At 36.2% G+C, this 19746-nt stretch overlaps 1 protein-coding gene across 5 annotated transcripts in view; it reads right to left on the reverse strand.

The window, feature by feature from the left end:
• LOC145692771 (TRAF-type zinc finger domain-containing protein 1-like) overlaps nucleotides 1-19746 on the reverse strand; it is a 66283-nt gene that overhangs the window by 12941 nt on the left and 33596 nt on the right. For all 5 annotated transcript variants that reach the window (XM_081768232.1, XM_081768228.1, XM_081768230.1 and 2 more), the window contains 3 exons: nucleotides 17286-17835; nucleotides 12955-13072; nucleotides 9408-9526 (listed from right to left, as the gene is read on the reverse strand). In XM_081768232.1, the coding sequence (XP_081624358.1) occupies nucleotides 9408-9526; nucleotides 12955-13072; nucleotides 17286-17835 (787 nt within the window). The remainder of the gene's footprint in view (nucleotides 1-9407; nucleotides 9527-12954; nucleotides 13073-17285; nucleotides 17836-19746) is intronic.

Consider the following 19746-nt stretch of genomic DNA (forward strand, 5'->3'; position numbering starts at 1 on the left):
GCCTGGGGATTGAAGCATGATACGCAGAAGAAAACCATGCTTAGGAATAAGTATGACTTACGCACATCCAGCAAACCTTTGTGTTAGGGGAGACGAAGGGAGTCGGGGTAGAAGAATAAAGAAATAGGAAATGGCCCCCGTACGAAATGGTTACATATATACAGGGTTAATATAAATGATTCATTCGTTTTGAAAAGGCTATATTTCCAAACGTATTACTCGTACACACATGATAGACATGAAAAGAACCACAGACTTACCAAGTTTTTATTGTGTATTCCATTATCTTTCCGATCAGTTGTGGCAGTATGGCAGTACAAGGTTAGGACCTATCGAAAATGAACAAAAAAAAAAAAAAAAAAAAAAAAAAAAGGTCGTGTGGACGTGTGTCGTATCATTAAAGGGGCACATATTAAACATTTGTAAAGGGTGTTTAAATTTGGTGAGTTTGTGATTCTTTTCAGATATCTTTCATGTGTGTGTACGTACAATACTTTTGAAAATATAGCCTCTCCAAAATGAATGAATCCTTTATGCTAACCCTGTGTATCAGGCAGTTTTCTGCTACTGGCTATCACTGGGTAGATATTTTGATTGAACATGCTTCATACAGTGCGAGAACTAATATCACGAAAGAAGTTATAAAACACAAAAAGTAAATAAAAGAGTAGAATATTACCTGTCGATTACTCAAAGAAATCCCTTCTACATCGATATAACCTAGTGGCACGATTTAACCAAGCCTATCTGCAAGTCTGCTTGTGGTATGGCCCGAACACCCGAAGTTAAAGCTCTCTCGATAGGAGTTTGAATTTTAGCAACAGAAAATAACAGCAGGGGAACAGATCTTGATATTTGAGTCAAAAACAGCTGTACAGTTACTGCCTAGTGAGCCGATGCATTCACGTGCACAAGAGAACTGCCAAGTGATGAATATAAGTGTCGAATTCAGAGAATTCTCTTCCATGGACGTTCGAGAAAATTTAAATGCAAAGCTACATAGTTTGTTCCTCAGCGATATTTTCCGATTTAAAATTTCGGAAAACACATCAGTATTATCCTTACTTTTAACATTTAAAGACGTCTTTTGATAATGATGGGAACTTCCGTCAACACTTTCGAGTTTAGGTGTGGGATCATAGGGAAAACGCTACATTTCATCGTTTGGAACAATCGAATTTCTGATTTATTTTGCTACGTGTAGTTTGGAGAATATTTCATCTATACTGAATGCTAATATTTTTGATCATCAGATAAACAATGTGGCACAAACCAGGGGAAGACTTTTCTTTCTTGCCAAAGGCTTCCACTAAAATCTGAGGAATCGTTTCTTCCTTAACACCACTCATGTGCCATCATCCTCACCGTCAAACCACTATCTTGTATCCATTCGCAACTATCGAACAACTTCATCACGAACAGAAACTAGACGTCCAGGGGCAACGAAATCATTCGTCTAACCATCACTTTTGAATTGTGTCTACAACGTGAATATCTGTATACTTATATGATATATAATTATCCCCTGTATTTGTCTCACCAATCCTACTGCGTCAGCAGCATCTTTTCCTAGTGATTCAATGTCACCTTTTTGCTCAATGCTTTTTCCGGGCTGCATCACATAGCTGCCGGCTTATAGGCGAACGTTGGCGGTCTAAATAGCGTTCTATTTTGACAGTAATAAGCAGGGTGCTAATTGACGGGGGGGGGGATGCCAGGGATTTCCCCTCTGACAAAAATCTTTCCCTCCTGGAAAAGAAAAAAATTTATCCCTGACAGGGATAACTTTTCCCCCCTCTGGAGTATTTTTGAATGGCCATGAAGATAGAAAAAGGGAACAGTTCTATTTTTGTGTAGCTAACCTAAATATTGCTTATTTGATTAAAAATTTTTGAAACATCCCGCCTCTCAACTGTTTTGTACTCGTTAGTTTAAATGTGTGTTTTCCCGTATTTCACTCGAAAGGGGGAGGGACAAGTTGCTGTGACCGAGATCCTTCAATAGTTGGATGCAGACGGGTTGCCACATTGAATTATTTCGCGGGTTTCGCGGTGCACTGTAGCCATTCTAAGTAGCCTACGATCTTCACTCGCCGAGAACAAACGGCTGAATGACAAATTGGCAATACAGCCGAGGTCATTGACTTCTTTCTCCCTAGCAAATGGATGGTTTCCTCCGCAAGAGGGCGACGGGGGTGGATCCGAAGTATGCAAGGAAACTCGAAGGGGGTGGAAAGGTCATCAAATGTTTGAGTCTGCAGTTACCAACCCGTGTCACCAGATTTAGTCAAACGGATGATGATCTAGTTTCATCTACAAACATATATATATATATATATATATATATATATATATATATATATATATATATATATATATATATATATATATATATCATATTTTTATTAAAAAGAGATTTCAATATCGAGTAGTTTTTAGTGTTTTTGTGTGTTTGATAACATAGATTAAGACAATCCAATACGATTTTATTATAAGGATGATAAATCTATCTTTAAGAGAAATTGTATTTAGGGAAATAACTACTTTCACAGAAGCTTAATAGTTCTTTGTATCTAGATCCCCTTCCTCGTTCTAATGAATGTTAAGCTACTGATTCATAGCCATCTCCGATGATCTTGTAAAGAAGTATTGTTGTCGGACCCGTAGGAGCATTAAGTATTTCGAAGTCGTGGTGTCACTGCTCGGAAAACAATTTTGAGATTGTTTCGATAAAAACAGCAAAATCGATTTTTCAAATAATTCAGAAACTAGTAATGGGAAAACGGAAGCGAAAAGTGAGGCTGTATCTACCCAAGGTGATGAGTGTGCGATTAATTCAGAAAATTTAGAAAATGTTAATGTAAGTGAAGATACAAATGAAACTTGTACAGTTATTGGTGATTGTGTTGAGAAGCAAAGATTTGAAAAATGGAAGCAAAATCGACCCCGGTTGAGTGCAAAACATAATGGGGAAGTGATTTGTTTGCATTGTAGTGATGTGCAAAAACTCGGAGATCTCAAGAACAGCAATACACGAGTGGAACTTGCATTTGTGAACAGAGTTGCTGCAAAAAACATGCATAAAATATCAGACCATGCGAAATCTAACTATCACATAGATTGCGCGAGAGTTTTGGAAATGAGACAAAGGTATACGCTAAAAATCATCGTTATCTAACAGTATGTCTTTGTGGGAAGGGCAAAATAAATCGAAGGTGGAAGTGACTTCACATAATTACCGCACTGCCTATTTGTTATGTAAGCGAAATGAACCTTTTCAACTCTTTAAAGATGTGTGCACTTTACAACGACTTAATGGGGCTAATATGGGACAAATCTACATTCTGAACATTCTTGCGCAAATATAATTAATTTCACGCCTAAGAAAATGCAGGAAACTTTTTATTAACCGTATTGTACACTCCGGCAAAATTTTTAGCATTTTAGTAGACGAAAGTACTACAATTTCGAACAAATCTTGTCTAATAATGTATGTTCGTACTCAGTTTGACGAGCAAGCATGCAATTTCTTCTTCGATATATTGCAACTATCCTCTCTTACAGGTAGTTCAATAGCAGATGCTATCATTTTGTGCTTAGAGCGACATGGGCTTTCTAAGGAAATCTTAAAAAGACAGTTGCTTTTGTTTCTGATGGTGCAGCAAATCTTCAGGGATAGTATAAGGGCGCTGCATCAATTCTCAAGAACAGATTTAATTCAAATTTAATTGTAATACACTGCCTAAATCACAAGTTAGAGCTCGCCACTCATGAGGTAATGAACGGACAATCAACTTCTCTTCATTTTAAGTCCTTTATGGATTCATTATACACCCTTTTCTCTGCAAGTCCAAAGAATCAACGGTGTTTAGAAGTTGTTGCAGAGAAACTTCATTTGAATTTCAAACAATTGGTCGTAGTTTTGATATTCGGTGGGTAGGCTCGTCCTGTTCTAGTCACGGCTGTATTGAGAGATTATTCTGTTCTTATTCACTTTCTTAATGAATGTAGTACGGATGATACATATTCGTCAAAAGCTCGAGCTAAGTTTCATGGAATGTATGAAGTAATGTCAAACTAGTCTTTTGTCATGCAGATGTGTTTGTTCAAAGACATCCTAGATACTATCAAACAATCATCATTATACTTACAAATGAGGTCATCAAATGCAATTACTGTAAATTCTGAAGTTCAGCGTACCATTCGTGCCCTAAGTGCAATGAAAGACTTACTTGGGCCATATCTTAAATCTGCCACACAGGAATACAAAGCGAAAGGACTTGGAAATTAAGTCTCCCTCAGCCATTGAAATACAGAATTTAGTAACGTTTCGGGAAGTTATTGCAGGGCTTGTTGACAATATTGTTGCACGATTCAGTGACTCCAACAACTTCATAAAAATTTGTGAAATGTTGAACCAAAAGAAGTGGCCAAGTAATGAGAACGAATTAATCTTATTTGGTGATGAACAAATACAAACTCTATGTAATTTTGTGAAAATGGACCTATCTGGTAGTAGCAATTCTTTGTGGTTAGTAATGAAAGACTTCAGGGAATACAAAGAAAACAAGAATATATTGTCGGTTGGTGCTTTGTTGAAAGAGTTGATGTTAAGAATTGGTGTTGTGCCTGTATCGTCAGCAGAGTGTGAGCATGGCTTTAGTTAGATGAACCTTATCTTAACGAAATTAAGGAACAGAATGTATATAGAAACTCTGTCGTCACTAATGTTCATCTCTATTAAAGGCCCCGCTTTGGAAGATTTTCCGGCTACAAAGTATGCTGCCATGTGAATCAAAGGAGGACATCATTTCGCAAGTGACAAACCTTCCCGTAGAGAAACGGATCAGTCTTCTACACTTGCAAGTAAGCTGTTTATTTTGTAGGAAATAAGAAGCCAATAAGCAAGGTAAGATTTCTTACTCTCCTATTTATGAAGTTATGTGTTATTTAAGTAATATACTAAATTAAAGTTAAGCATATATATTTTTATAAATACCATAGATGAAAATTTAGAGTAGGCTATCCTTTTACAACGGCTTGTGTAATAATTTTTATCCTGTAGAGTTAAAAGTTACTTTTCTCAAGTTCTGGTACGGTAATTATCTTTACTGTAAAGAAATTGGAAAATCTCTGGGATATAAATTATATTTTATTTAAGTTTTACCAATAATAGCATGTAGCTATTATTAAATACTTCTCCAACACTACTCTGAGTGAGTTGGTTAGTTTCTGAGTTTAGCGTCCCACGGGTATGCCTGGATGACTAAAGGAGACGTGGACTTACTGATTATAGTGGGATCCGAACCACTTTTATAGTTCAACAGTACCCCGACCGGAAATCGAACCCGGGACCACGCGCACAGAAGGCAGGCGTGCCAGCCACTAGACGAAGCAGGTGTCCACTGCTCTGAGTGAGTGACTCACTATTATAGTAGATACGCAAGAATGAGAGCTAAGCTCGCATTTATGCAGAAAGACTATCTAATACTACATGTAGTTCTTTTCAAATTCGATTTCATATGTATTTTGCTAAATGGGAGTTATTTGCTTATATCTGCAGACTAAGCATAGATGCACTTTTCTTTCTTCAATTTATATTATTGACTTTGCGTGGCACGAGCTTCGTGCTGATAGAACTGAGTCAAATGATCCTTCCTGAACATACAGACAGAAGTGATCCCTACCGAAGAAATGATTGAGGAAGGAGACGGCTTGGGTAAAACCATATAAGATAGCGTCCTGATATTCTACTGCTGACTGACAAGATTAAACATCTTCGATGGAACCTTTGCATCGAAGATCAAATTAGTTTTTTCAACTGAAATATATTTTTTTACTTATGTCCCGTGGTCTTGCTCTGTAGGCGATTAGCAAAAGAAAATTGTTAAGCAAGAATTGGTGGAATGATAATGTGGGAGAAACAGAAGAACGTCGAGAAAATCCATGGACACGATGTTGTACATCACACTCATACATATCCTAGGCTTTGATTAGGAGTTCTCGCACCACTGTACCCCTAACATTCTGAGAAAAAATGATGAGCATTCAGGTGTAGCATTTTGGTGAGCTTTTTTAAAAAAAACTGATAATCGAACTATGAGTAACTTTACTCCAATCGGAAATTAAAATTCCGTATTTTTATTCCACCCACCATATATATATATATATGGGAGGACTGGGGGCGCATATGGGTGAAATTCATCCCCCATTCCGGGAAAATTTTCAATTCGCACACTGGTAATAAGATCAGTCAGTACTTAATTTAGACAGTATATATATATTACTAGGCACACACAGAAATGTCAATGGTGCATCCTGCCAACAAACGGGAGAAAAAGATTTGAGTTCCCGTCAGTCTAGCGATATGATTCTTCTGCAGTATCCTAACAAAGTACATACGCTTTATCCGAGTATCATATACATACAAAATAAAGTCTTTTCGATTGTTTGAAGACCTTTCAAATACTCCACAAAATGAACCATGAAGGCAGAAAATTCTAAAAAGAAAACCAATATCAAACTGAAACGTTATTTGTTCCGTGTTGATATCATGATTGGGTGAAGAAGGCTTCACAATATGAGCCTGGCCATGCAACCTAAACTGAAGTAAGAATAACTAGTATGTAAATCGACTTTAATTCCCTAACATTACATTAATAAGGACCTGAATTACAGTAAGCTTTTGAAAAAAAATGCAAGATTAAAGAACTATTTAAATATGCATGCATTATGACTAAGAAGTTAGAAAATAAGAAAAAGGAAGTTACAAAAATATGATCTCTACTACGAGTACTATATTCTCTCAAATGAAATACATGCTTCGTTCAAGACACAAGTTTTTTATTTATTCATTTGTTTTTATATCGCATTACGTATTTCTACAACAGGGTTATACAGTGATCCATTTCTAAGAGATTCCAATTTTTTTTGAATTATAGAAATAATTTTTCTCTGTTTTCGTCGTTAGGCTGGAAAACAAATTCTTTTATAAAGATAAATATAATAATAATAATAATAATAATAATAATAATAATAATAATAATAATAATAATAATAATAATAATAATAATAATAACAGGGCTCATAGTGAGTTGGTCTCTTGTAAATAGTTGAAAAGTGACCAAAATCCCATCATGCCTCTTTTTTCCTTTGTCAATTTCTCCATCACCTCTCTCTCTATTGTTTTTTTTTTTTTTATCTTTTCTCCTTTAGTTTTTCTTTTTAAGCTTCCTCCTTTCTTAGGTTTTCTAAATATGCTTTGTAGTTAGTGTAAGCAGATTTAGCAGATGTAAGAAGATTCTGAGTAAGTGGAACCAGTTTTAGCCTATTTTCGAATTTCTTCATTCCAGACATTATATTTAACTTAGCATTGCGAGCTCTCAGTCATGAAATATTCAATACAAGAAGCATAACACAAGACGAACATGATGAACCACCCACGCACACAACGTTGTGCGGAGCGTTAACTATTACGAGAGAAAACTAAAAGATTATTATGATAGAAAAAAGAAAAAACACAGATGGGTTCTCAACCCCACCTTGAGAGCTTGAGCATCCACCAACCATCCACTGTGCTTTAGAAAGAATAAAAGCTGTAGTGAGAATAAAGCTGACTGTTTCACATGTGGAAGCAAGTACTGAAGCTTTCAGAAGAGTAATGAGTAACAAGTTTCTGCCTTTTTCCATTTACTTTTATATTTTTCTTAGAAAAATGCCAATGCGAAACATAAATCACACAAAAAAGTCACTTTACCTCCCCAAAAAAAAGTAACTTTTATTGACAAATTTAAAAAAAGTGACTCGCTATGAGCCCTGCAATAATAATAATAATAATAATAATAATAATAATAATAATAATAATAATAATAATAATAATAATAATAATAATAATAATAATAATAATGTTATTATTATTATTATTATTATTATTATTATTATTATTATTATTATTATTCGCCATTGTGAAGTATGTTTGATGGGAATAAACAATAAAAGAAATACAAACTATATGAAACTGGAACAAAAAAAGAATTCCTACTAACAAATCGAAAAATAGATGAATGATCAAAAAACAGTGACGTTACCAGGCTGAGAACAAATACAATTTACTGGGTGAAAACTAATGTACCAATGGGGCTCTAAGCTAAGCTTCAACTTCGGTTCAGAAATATTATCAAGCATAAAACCAATAGTCTGTATTATTACTTTAAACTTAAAGCTTCTAATTAGTAGCTCAAAATGTAACACCTACTAACTAATCTAACACAGTTTAGAAATAAAAACAATAATGTATTGTTAAAGCAAGAACAGCAGCTTTGTTTCGCTCCGAGTAAATTGTTTCAATAAGACCGCATTGAAATTATTATTATTAAAAAAAAAAAAATAAAAAAAAAATAAAAAAAAAAAAAACGTGACTGCTAGCCATTGCGCATTGTTATCTACTTGCTAAGTTATGCGACGACAAATACGTCTGTGACAAATAGTATATCAACGTTCTTCTTGCATTATGAAAAAAGCGCATCGTGTAACTGCTGGCTGCTACATTTATATATTTTTAAAATTTTATTCCCCTTATTTTCTTCATATACGAGGATAAGTCAAAAATTATCCGAAATGTAGCTGTAACTTTTCATACATTGTTCACACTGACCTCTGTCGTCGTTTATTTTATTGTTATGCTGTTGTGGTCATGCTATAAAAGCTTGATCCTGATTTCTCCATTTGTCTTCCTTTTGTTGCAGATAGATTATGGCAGCTCCATTAGAAGTTTGTACTAAAGAAAAACAAACAGCAATGAACCGGTTTTTATGGTCGGAAGATGTACCGGGGCCCGCAATCCATCAAACACTTTCGGCACAATACGGGAACAATGTCTTGTTGCAACGAAGTGTATACGAATGGATTGAAAAATTCAAAAATGGTCGCACAAGTGTTACGCACGAGGAAGGAGCCGAACGACCATCTACGGTCACAAATGATAACAACATTGAGCGTGCGCGTAACATGTTTCTGTTAGGCAGACGAGTGACTATTAATGAAGTGACACATCGCCTGGAAATTAGTCATGGTTCCTAATACACCTTCTAGCCACAAAAACTGGATCACTGCTCGTTGTTCCTCTTTAATGTAACTGCAACAAGAGGAAGAAAATGGAGAAATTAGGATCGAAATTTCATAGCATGACCACAACAGCATAACAATACCAATACACAACGACAGATATAAGTATGAACAATGTACGAAAAGTTACGTGGACAATTATTGACTTGCCCTCGTATAAACACAAAGAGAGATAAAGAGAAACAAACTACAATTCTACTATAACCTTTTCTTACACAATGCACATGCACTCTTATTTTAAAGCAATAGTGGTTAAAAGCATTAGTAAAATTTAGTAGTACACACGGATTACTGGAAGTTTCCCTGCCTTCTGCTTAGGAACAGCTCCCGTAGCTGAATTGGTTGTACCAGCCGCACCATTGAACCTCTGTCGAAAGGGCTGGGAACCGCGGTAGTTGCCGAATCTACGAAACAAACACACAATTAAATACAGAAAACTAATTAATACAATGGAAATTAAGATACTGTAGAATTTTAAATATAATTTTTACATACATGGTTACTTGGAAACAACCATATCAAACTTGAACTAAAGAAGTGTATTCGAAAACCAATTAAGACAAAATATTACTTCTTTCGAGACGAAAAACAAGAAGGCTGGTTGACTTCGGTTTGCAAAAATGAATGTCAACTTTGAAATGTCAAACTGTATAATTTCGCAATTATTTTAGAAATGTGAATTATGTATAGAATACAGCTCACAGTATTGATTCAAAAAGGAAAGAAAAAAGATTTAGTGTCTACTTTACTAGGAATCTACTTTCCAATTGCTACTTTCATTTTTTATTCAATAACATAATATAAAATTTTAATATAAAGTCTTTCTGGATACAGTTATAAATTACTCTTTTTTTAGTTAACATGCTTAGATAGGAACATATAAAAGTGATAGTATTAAATCATATATCCTCGAAATAATGAGATATTCATCTAAATTTAACTTTACCCACAAAATTCGTACAGATATCTGTGGATAATCCCAGGACCTACTTCTTCAATTCAATGTAGGATTCGAGAAGCATCTAACAGTTAATACGAAACAGACCCATACGTTCGAAACGTTCGAAAATATGACAATGAATAGATTCTTGTGCAAATTTTGTGAAACGTACACTGAGGACACAAATTTCATATTGAAAACTTATAGCTATGAAGTTATGGCCGCATGCAATGCAACGTTTCGCAGTATAACATATATATCCATCTTAAACATTTGTGTTTAGCAACAGTTAACTCGACTTGCAATTAACTATATCTGGATTACGAAATCCTACTTATCCTCTACTTTATTTCAGGTGAGAGGGAAGGAGTTTATTTATTTATTTCTTAAATGTTCCAGAAGGAGCATCAGTTGAGGAATGTTGTTAAATTGTATGTCCGTTAGTCTCTTTTTCCTTTTTCAGAACATATAATAATAATAATAATAATGAAATTAGTGATCACTTTGAAAGTAAAGCATGCATAAGAGGGAACTGGAAAATAATGAAATGAAATCTTTAAGTTTAACGTCCCACGGTTATGCCGGTTAGGCTACAGGAGACGGTGATAATGAGAAACGAGTGAAATGGTGGAATGAAGAAAGTGGGAGGAAACGGGAGAACCCCGAGAAAACCCACGAGCACGGTGTTTGTTCACCACCAAGTCCACACAGCGCGAGCTGGGATCGAACCAGGGACCCCAAGCACCGGAGGTGAACGCTCTACCACTGAGCCACCGCGCCCCCTGGAAAGTACAAAATGTAATGGGGATAATAAATAAATGACAATAAATTAACAATATATTAAAAAATACTACTCTAAAAAAAGGGACAAATAGTGCAAAGAGAACACGAAAAAATCGGTAAAAATGTTGGAAAACACAGGACGGAGAAAGCAGTAAGCACGCTCGTATATAAATAGAGGTTGTCTCACAATTCCTGTCAGAACGTTCGGAAAATAGTTCAACTCACAAAAACACGCCATAAAGGAAAGGATATATGTATGAGAATCCTAACCAGCTTCGTCTCAGAGGATCGCACTTCGTAATATGTGGAGAAAATCAACTTTGAAACCATACACGACAAAAACTTGTGACTTCGCAAGAAGTAGGAGAATTTTAGACAAAGTCAGTATTGAACTAGTTAATACAAAGTGAGCCAAAAGTCTTGCTTCATAGGGAGATTATTACAGCAACTATTTCGTTTTAACTTTTTGACTTTCATTTCTTGTTACAGGTGAGTCACATTGACTAATTAACCAGTTTATTATTATTATTATTATTATTATTAATATTAATATTATTATTATTGTTGTTGTTGTTGTAGACGAATCATTGCGACTGTTGACAAGAGGGTAGAAACCATTGAACTATGTGAACGTGAAAATTACACCGATAGGACGTCGCAGCAGAATTCAATCGACGGCATTCGGATCGGGAGCCGGTAGCATATATTATCGCTGGTAGGTTGATACAAAACTTTAAAGCTACAATTAATGTGGCGAACGCGCCTCGATCTGGACGACAAAGCAGATCAGAAGTGGAATGCAAAATGGACTTCACAAAGGTGTATTCGATCCCGCAGAAATTAACACGGCACCTAAGCCTGAAATTGGATACTCTCTGAACAACCATACGTTGCATCTTGATAAGGCACAAGCAGGGGCGGTCTGGCATCACTGGGGACCCTCGGCTGCAGAGGCTAGGGAGCCCCCCTTTAAAAAATATGACCACTTGCGTACATTACTGAATTCTGTTATTTTTGACCCATTTAAGTAAAGTTACGTACCACATTGTTTTATAAGGGTTTCATTTTAATAGCAAACCTCTACAGTAGGCTTATATTTTCTAATCACAAATTCCATCGTAATATTCTTTAAAAACAAATTTTTGTTACCTTGATCGATGATATAAGCTAAGAAACCAATATATAGTACTATTAGGAATACTTTATATTTTTCATACTTTATTACATGGAACTTACAATATGTAGGTTACTTCAAATTCTTGTAAGCTGCAATTACACCATTTACAAGAAGACGATCCTGACCGTCGAATGGAAATTGTGCAAGTAGTTTTTGCAAAAGATGTAGCATAACTAGGATTTTTTGAGCAATATTAAGTTCTCCGATGAAGCAAAATTTTCAAGTCAACGGAAAAGTAATTCGGCGAAAATATAAGTTATCGGTCCGACCATAATCTGCATTGGTTTACTGATATAAAACAGTAATATAGTTTGGTGTGGTTTGTGGAGATACTTCGAAGTTTTAAGATACCAACACTAGCAAAACGTATCTTGAAATGTTAGAAGACTCATAACTTCCAGATTAGATAGCACTTGGATTACGTCCGCAGTATTTCTATTACAACCTGCAGACAACTTCCGCAGCGAAACCGTGGAATGGGTTCCCTGACTGCCGGATTTGAATCCAATGGATTTTACAAAGTGGTGTCACTTGATAGCCACATTATATAGTATAATTATTTTTTTGGGTAAATGCTTCTAGATAGGTTTTAATAATGGTAACAATTACATAAAACAAATATTGTAAATTGTAAATTTCCTATGGTGAGGGACTTTTGCACCACTTTCTAGATAGATATCCGAGATTTTGTACTCCTACGGAAACTCCTTTCTTATGCTATGTGGCCTCACAGATAATTTTTTCACATATTGCGAAGCTCATAATTCAGAAATGAAAGCGATTCCGACTATCCTCGCATAGATATTTTATTTACTTTTAAGAAAAGCATCACTCCCAAACGCTAACGAACTGTATCAATCATATTCACCTTTTATTGTTGAAAAAAATAAAAAATAAAAATAAAAATAAGATCTTACAAATAAACAACGTACCCTGAGGCAGCATCTTGAGACAGTCTTGTTCCGTTGGAGACACTTGAGCAAGATACATCATTTGACTGCGGAATTCTCCCTCGATTAGGAATTGGTTTCACTGGATTGAAATTTGGTGCTGTGCAACAAATTAACAATAAATGGCATTAAACTTTTAATACTTTATCTGATATTATGTTTCCAACAGAGACATTAAGGAAAACAAATCTTAACACTATGGACTATCTTAGAATTCATTTTATTTATTTACATTTTCCGCTTCTATTAAAATATAGAATTTCTGTTTTCCTTCATTTTATTTCCCATTATTGTATGCTTCAAATGATAAGCGGCATGACCTTGAGTTGGCTTCACGCGAAGTCCAATTGGCTTTGAGCGGTGTTGACAATTCGCGACAAGCACTTCTGCACGCTGACTTCTCGCGCTACTGCGACTCTTGACAATACTAGAGGCGCTTATTAGAAATATTGTATTAGCACATTAACTGCTGACTTTACGAAGTAGAGAAAAGAATTACGAACACATACGTGAAAACCACATTTTTTTAATGACAACTGGTTGTTATGATACACACTTTTAAACGTTTCCATATAAAACAATTAGTAAAACGAGCATTGCCCAGTTCCGCGTCTAATTTCCAGTGAATTTTTCTTCGATTTGGAAATGGAACTCAACTTTTATTACAGGATAATCAGGGGTGTAACCAGCGGGTTGTTCTAAGGGAACATTACTTTCAGGGGAGAAAAGCTTTTCACACATTAAAAACAGAACGAATGACCTTTTTCAGAATATGAAAGCATTTTCACTCACCATGTATACTATACACATATTAAGTTTTCACGATGCTACCGTATCAAAAGACGGATCTTGACAGTACTGAAGTTGAAAACCGGATTGCAAGAGATGAATCAATAAGCTATTCATAAGAAAACAAATGCTGTTTACAGCAGTCTGTTTATCTGATTTTGTGTTTATGTAGGTTAAAATAATAAAGGAAAACAAAACGCGACAAAATATCAACTCAGATATTATTAAATGCAATAATATAGTAGTGAGTTCACAGTGCGCCCAGTTAGCGAAATGGGAATACAAAGCATATGATTGCTTTTAGTTGTTTTAATTAGGTACTGAAATCTTATTGATGATTTTTTTTTTTTTTTTTAATTTTCATATTTCATTATAAACGTCCCTCATTTGCATTAAAACTGTTAAATAAGTTTATTAAACATATACCAGACGAACCTAATTTTGGAGCTGGAAATAGTTTGGAAAGACAGGGCCCCCTTTCCCCCGTGGCTACACACTTTTGCAATCTGATTCATATATATATATATATATATATATAGGGTGTTTCAGATAAAACGTCCAGTGCTTATAAATCCAAAACGGCTGAGAATAAAAAGATGAAACAAAAACTGAGATAGGAAAATGTCATAGGACGCATCACATGGTGTTGTTGTGGTGATTCCCAGGGCCCTCCTTCAAGGGGGCCCAGGGGTCAACTTCTAATTTTCAAATAGGAACACGTATTGAATCATACCTCATTCAATAGTAGTTGAAAAACGAAATAACTTTTGTAGGAAACAATTTTCGATTTGGGCCACCGTTTTTAAATGGCCGCAAAATGTGGGTCCTATATCAGATAAAACGTCCAGTGCTTATAAATCCGAAATTCTGAGAATAAAAAGATGAAACAAAAACTGAGATAGGAAAATGTCATAGGGCACATCACATGGTGTTGTTGTGGAGACCCCCAGGGCTCTCCTTCAAGGGGGCCCAGGGGCCAACTTCAAATTTTCAAATGGGAACACGTATTGAATCATACTTCATTCAATATACTTGAAAAACGAAACAACTTTTGTAGGAAACCATTTTCGATTTGGGCCACCGTTTTCAAAATGGCCCCAAAAAGTGGGTTCTGTATCAGATAAAACGTCCAGTACTTATAGGCCTAAATCAGAAACGGCTGATAATAGAGAGATGAAACAAAAACTGAGATAGAAACGACGATAAAGGATATCAAGTGGTGGTGTTGTGGTGACCCTCAGGAAAGTCAGTGAAGGGGGCCTAGGTGCCAACATCAAACTGATACAGGACGTTTTGCGGCCATTTTGAAAACGGTGCCCCAAATCGAAAATTGTTTCCTACAAAAGTTGTTTCGTATTTCAAGGACTATTGAATGAGGTATGATTCAATACATGTTCCCATTTGAAAATTTGAAGTTGGCCCCTGGGCCCCCTTGAAGGAGGGCCCTGTGGGTCACCACGACAACACCACGTCATGCGCCCTATGACATTTTTGTATCTCAGTTTTTGCTTTATCTTTTTATTCTCAGCCATTTCGGATTTATAAGCACTGGACGTTTTATCTGATATAGGACCCACTTTTTGCGGCCATTTAAAAACGGTGGCCCAAATCGAAAATTGTTTTCTACAAAAGTTGTTTCGTTTTTCAACTACTATTGAATGAGGTATGAATCAATACATGTTCATATTTGAAAAATTGAAGTTGGCCCCTGGGCTCCCTTGAAGGAGGGCCCTGGGGGTCATCACAACAACACCATGTGATGCGCCCTATGCCATTTTCTATCTCAGTTTTTGTTTCATCTTTTTATTCTCAGCCGTTTCGGATTTATAAGCACTGGACGTTTTATCTGAAACACCCTGTATATATATATCCATGCCTAACATCGTAATAACAAAATATCGGAAGTTCGTAATTTGTTTTGAAATTTACTTCAAGATAGACTCGTTCTTATTCGACAGAAAAAACCCAGTATGTTTTCTGTTTCTTTTTTTTTCTTTCACGTTCCACTGCCTTATTATGTGCGACTTTTAACACCCTCTTTTCTCCTCTATGAGAGATTCAAAAGCATCAGGCGTCTGAATAGTGTCATAAATTATCGTAGCCCAAAATAAACTCGAGCATATCGAGTTGCTTAGGAATCAGACGGATTGCTTTCGTGTCACCTACAACAAGCCCAAGCGTTTTATTTGTTATGAAAACGGATAAGGAAACAAAGGGGCTAGTTGTGTAGGAACGTAACTTCTCTTCTAGCATAATGAGAATTCATCAGTGTCTCGTTTGCTTTCTTTCGTGGTAATTCGTTTGTTCTCCAAAATTATAGTTGACAATGTCTTTAAGCAAACCGAGTACAGCAGAAGTTTTATTTTCTTTCTTTTTCTTTTAAGTGCTACGAAGTTAAGCTCGAAGAATTATTTTTTGTGTTTACAGTTTTTGGAACCCATAACAATAAATTTACAAAAGTTAACAGATAAGTTGTTTAGTTGCTATATATACTCCTAGGATGTAGTCAAAATTCTTGAGTTTGCTGGAATAGTACATTAACATTGTAAATAATGTTGCCAATGTATGTGTCATAATCTCAACTGAAGGAAGAGTGAGAAGGGAAAGAGGAGTCCGAAATCCGGCAACACCGCGCGGAATATCGCGCACCATTGGCTACTGTCCGTGATGCTTTACATCTGAGACACACAGTAAATCATGCTTTCCTTTCCAAAAATTAACTGAATATTAACTTTTCCCACTTGGAAGATTATTTGACAATACAGGAAACTGGAATATTTCTTTCTACTACGCGGAACCCACGGACTGTATTCTATTAGTGGTTGTTGCAAGAATAATACCTGAATTGCTGGAGCTACTTTCAGAATAAGAAGCAATCAGTTATCATTAATTATTAATGGGTTACATATAGGAATAATGTGGTTAAATGGAGAGATTTAAGAATTTAGGATTTAGATTTCTGGGCTTTCGCCATCTACGGCCATTTAGCTCGTCACGTATCAGAGATGACGTTCCTCGGCGAGTACACTATCCGGGGAAGGGAAAGGAAGAAAGGATTGGGGAAAGAAGGAAGCGGCCTAAGACCTGTAAGTTAGGTACCACCCCAGCATTTGCCTGGTCTGAATGAGGAAAACCCAGGAAAATTTCATTCAGGATGGCTGGTCTGAAAAAGCTTTTAACTTTTTCGACCGAGTGCCCCCACCGGGAATCGAACCCGAGACGGCGAGAGCTGGAGAGATTTAAGTACATAGATATTTTAAAAAGGAAATAAAAACATATATAAGCTAATATTCAATGTATGTACTATCACGTTCAAAAGTCACTTACTAGCTTACATTGAATTTCTGTGTATAATTTATCAAGACTTTGGCGCATTTCTTTCACACTTATTAACAACAGCGTTTATTGTTATTTGTTTTCGAATGAAATGTAATCTATTGATCCAAAAGGAACAAACATACCCAAATTTAAAAAGAAACAAAAAATATATTAACGTGAGAAAAAAGAAAGAGAAAAAGACTAACCTACACGATGCACTGGTAGGTTATTTTCCTTTCTACTACCAACGCCGAATGGTTTGGCAGGATTGAGCGCAGCACGCATCTCAGTCAAGTAGGAATTACTTTCTTCAACGCCATTCTCTTCATCCGCAGAAGCCCTTCGAGGAAACAATGGATGATTCCGTCGAGGTTTCGCGTTAGGTTTATTATCATCTATCACAGTTCTATCTTGCACAGCCAGTTTCCGATTGAAATCACTTTTACTACTATTATTAGCCTTATGTAATTGTTTTTCTACGCCGGGCTTGTGAACATTTTTCTCTAGCTGGTGATCGAAGTTGATCGATTCATTGATGCCGTCAGAGGAAGACACACGCTGATCATTGTGATCTCTTTCTGATGGAGACGCGAAGAAATCCGGGTCCTGTTGACGGCGTCCAACACGTCGCAGCGCTAAAGGCGATGTCTCAGGTGACGGTGGAGAGCCCACCAAATTGCGAGTTCTAGTGCGAACACGAGGTTCTGGAGTCACACTATTCACATGCAAAGCGTTCTCATTCAAGTCACAAACAATCTGAAAACAAACAATTTACAGGAATCAGATCTTCCACTATTTTTTTTTTTTTTAACATCAAAATACAATAACGCTGAAATAATTTTAATTTCTTTATAATATTCTCTTTCATCTTGCAGCAAACTGAGTTTATAAGAAAAGAGTTTATACTGTTGAGAAAATACCCTTCACAACAAAATAAAGCACGTTATAGCTAATCAGTTATTTCGTATTGAGACAAATAACCTACGGAAAACACAATCCGGAATACGGCTTTTTACTTACCTTTATCTAGTGAACTAGTCTTTCAGAGGTAACACTACTACTCAGTGTCAGTGCTATATGAGACGTGGTGTATGTTTAGGTTAGAATCCTTACATCTACTCACACTGAAATTGAAATCGAAACTTTTGAATGGAAAACGAGAACTTAACCACTCAACTACATGGAAGTTCAACCAGTTCGTATTTATTTGGCCACACTGGGTATACTCTATCGCTATGATAATTTCCGTCAGATAAAATTTTTACTAGTTATCAACGAACACAATAGAAGAGCTGAACGAAAAGTATTGGCATACCGTTATAATTTTTAGCTGGTTTTATTGGCAGAGCAAATATTAGTTCCACTGCTTCAATGTAATCGCTGTCATCTCTACTGGGACTGCATTACGGCTTGTGTCATAATGTTTTCCGTGAAGTGTTTATTTTTCATCTTGTCGAAGAAATAGTCATTGCACGGAATTATATTTGGGGAATACAGTCGAGTTTGAATACCTCCTATCGCCAGTTAGGAATGAGATCTTGCACAGCCATATCTGTGTAACACCTAATATTGTCGTGCAAGACGATGAACATCGTTATCAGCAAGTGCCATCGCTTTCTCCTGAGTGCAGAATGAAGGGAATGTTGTACGAATTAGCAGTACTGAACTGAATCGGCCATCTACCCGTGACAAATAGAATGGTGCAGAATTATTCTGGATGTTATACGCCACAATGAACATCACTTTCACACTATCATCTTACATAGAACGTCTATGAATGAGGGATCCAGGATATTTCCAATTATTCTATTGCCGCTTGAAGCGTTGTTCATATGAGCGAACCTAGGTTGTACCGTGACAATCTGTTCTAGGAAATTGTCACCTTCCCTATTGTACAGGTGAAGCAAGTCCTGTGCAATTCATAGAATTCCCATTCTTTGCACTTTGGCGATTTGATGGAGTACCCACTTCGCTACAATTTTGTGAAACCCAATAATCTTTTGCAGCATGTGGAGAACGGTTTTGTGCATATACTTGCACCTGCCGCTTACTTGCGTAGTCCATCGACGATCCACTTCCAGCAAAGAAGAAGCTGAGTGTGTGTTGTCATCCTGAACGGCATCCCTTTTGAGCCATCAGATGTTGCAGCGCTTCATCATCACATGGTTCATGTAGCCCTGTGAGCTACCATGTGTCACTTTAATTCTGATTGACGCACATTGTTCTACTTGTGGGAAAATCTAATTACTGTCTGAATCAAACCTCTTGATGTTTGAGGCGTGTCCCCTTCCGTTGCTCTAGCCAGTAGGTATTATGCTGCGTTGCCGCATACGAACTTCATAATCCTCGCTTGTAGAATTTACGCTAATACGCTCGAAAAGGTTCTTGGAGACTTCTTTCCTACTCCAAATGAAAGACATGGTTCATCTGAACATGTACGAAAAAGAAAGAAAAAAAAACATAGGTCAAGTGGTTCAGCTTTTATTATACTTCTTTTGTTTACATGTTAAGTCACATATACCCACACATATATCATATATATCACGCAGCTGTATATGTATAAACAAACTTCGAAACAAAGACTCCAAGTTGAAGATAAAACCCACACAACCAGACAGCCTTTCAACAACGGGAGAAACAAAGAACCATAGTATCACCCTGTCTGAA

The sequence above is a fragment of the Thermobia domestica genome, chromosome 8 (genome assembly GCF_964235325.1).
Source record: "Thermobia domestica chromosome 8, izTheDome1.hap1.1, whole genome shotgun sequence".
Classification (NCBI taxonomy): Eukaryota; Metazoa; Arthropoda; class Insecta; order Zygentoma; family Lepismatidae; genus Thermobia; species Thermobia domestica.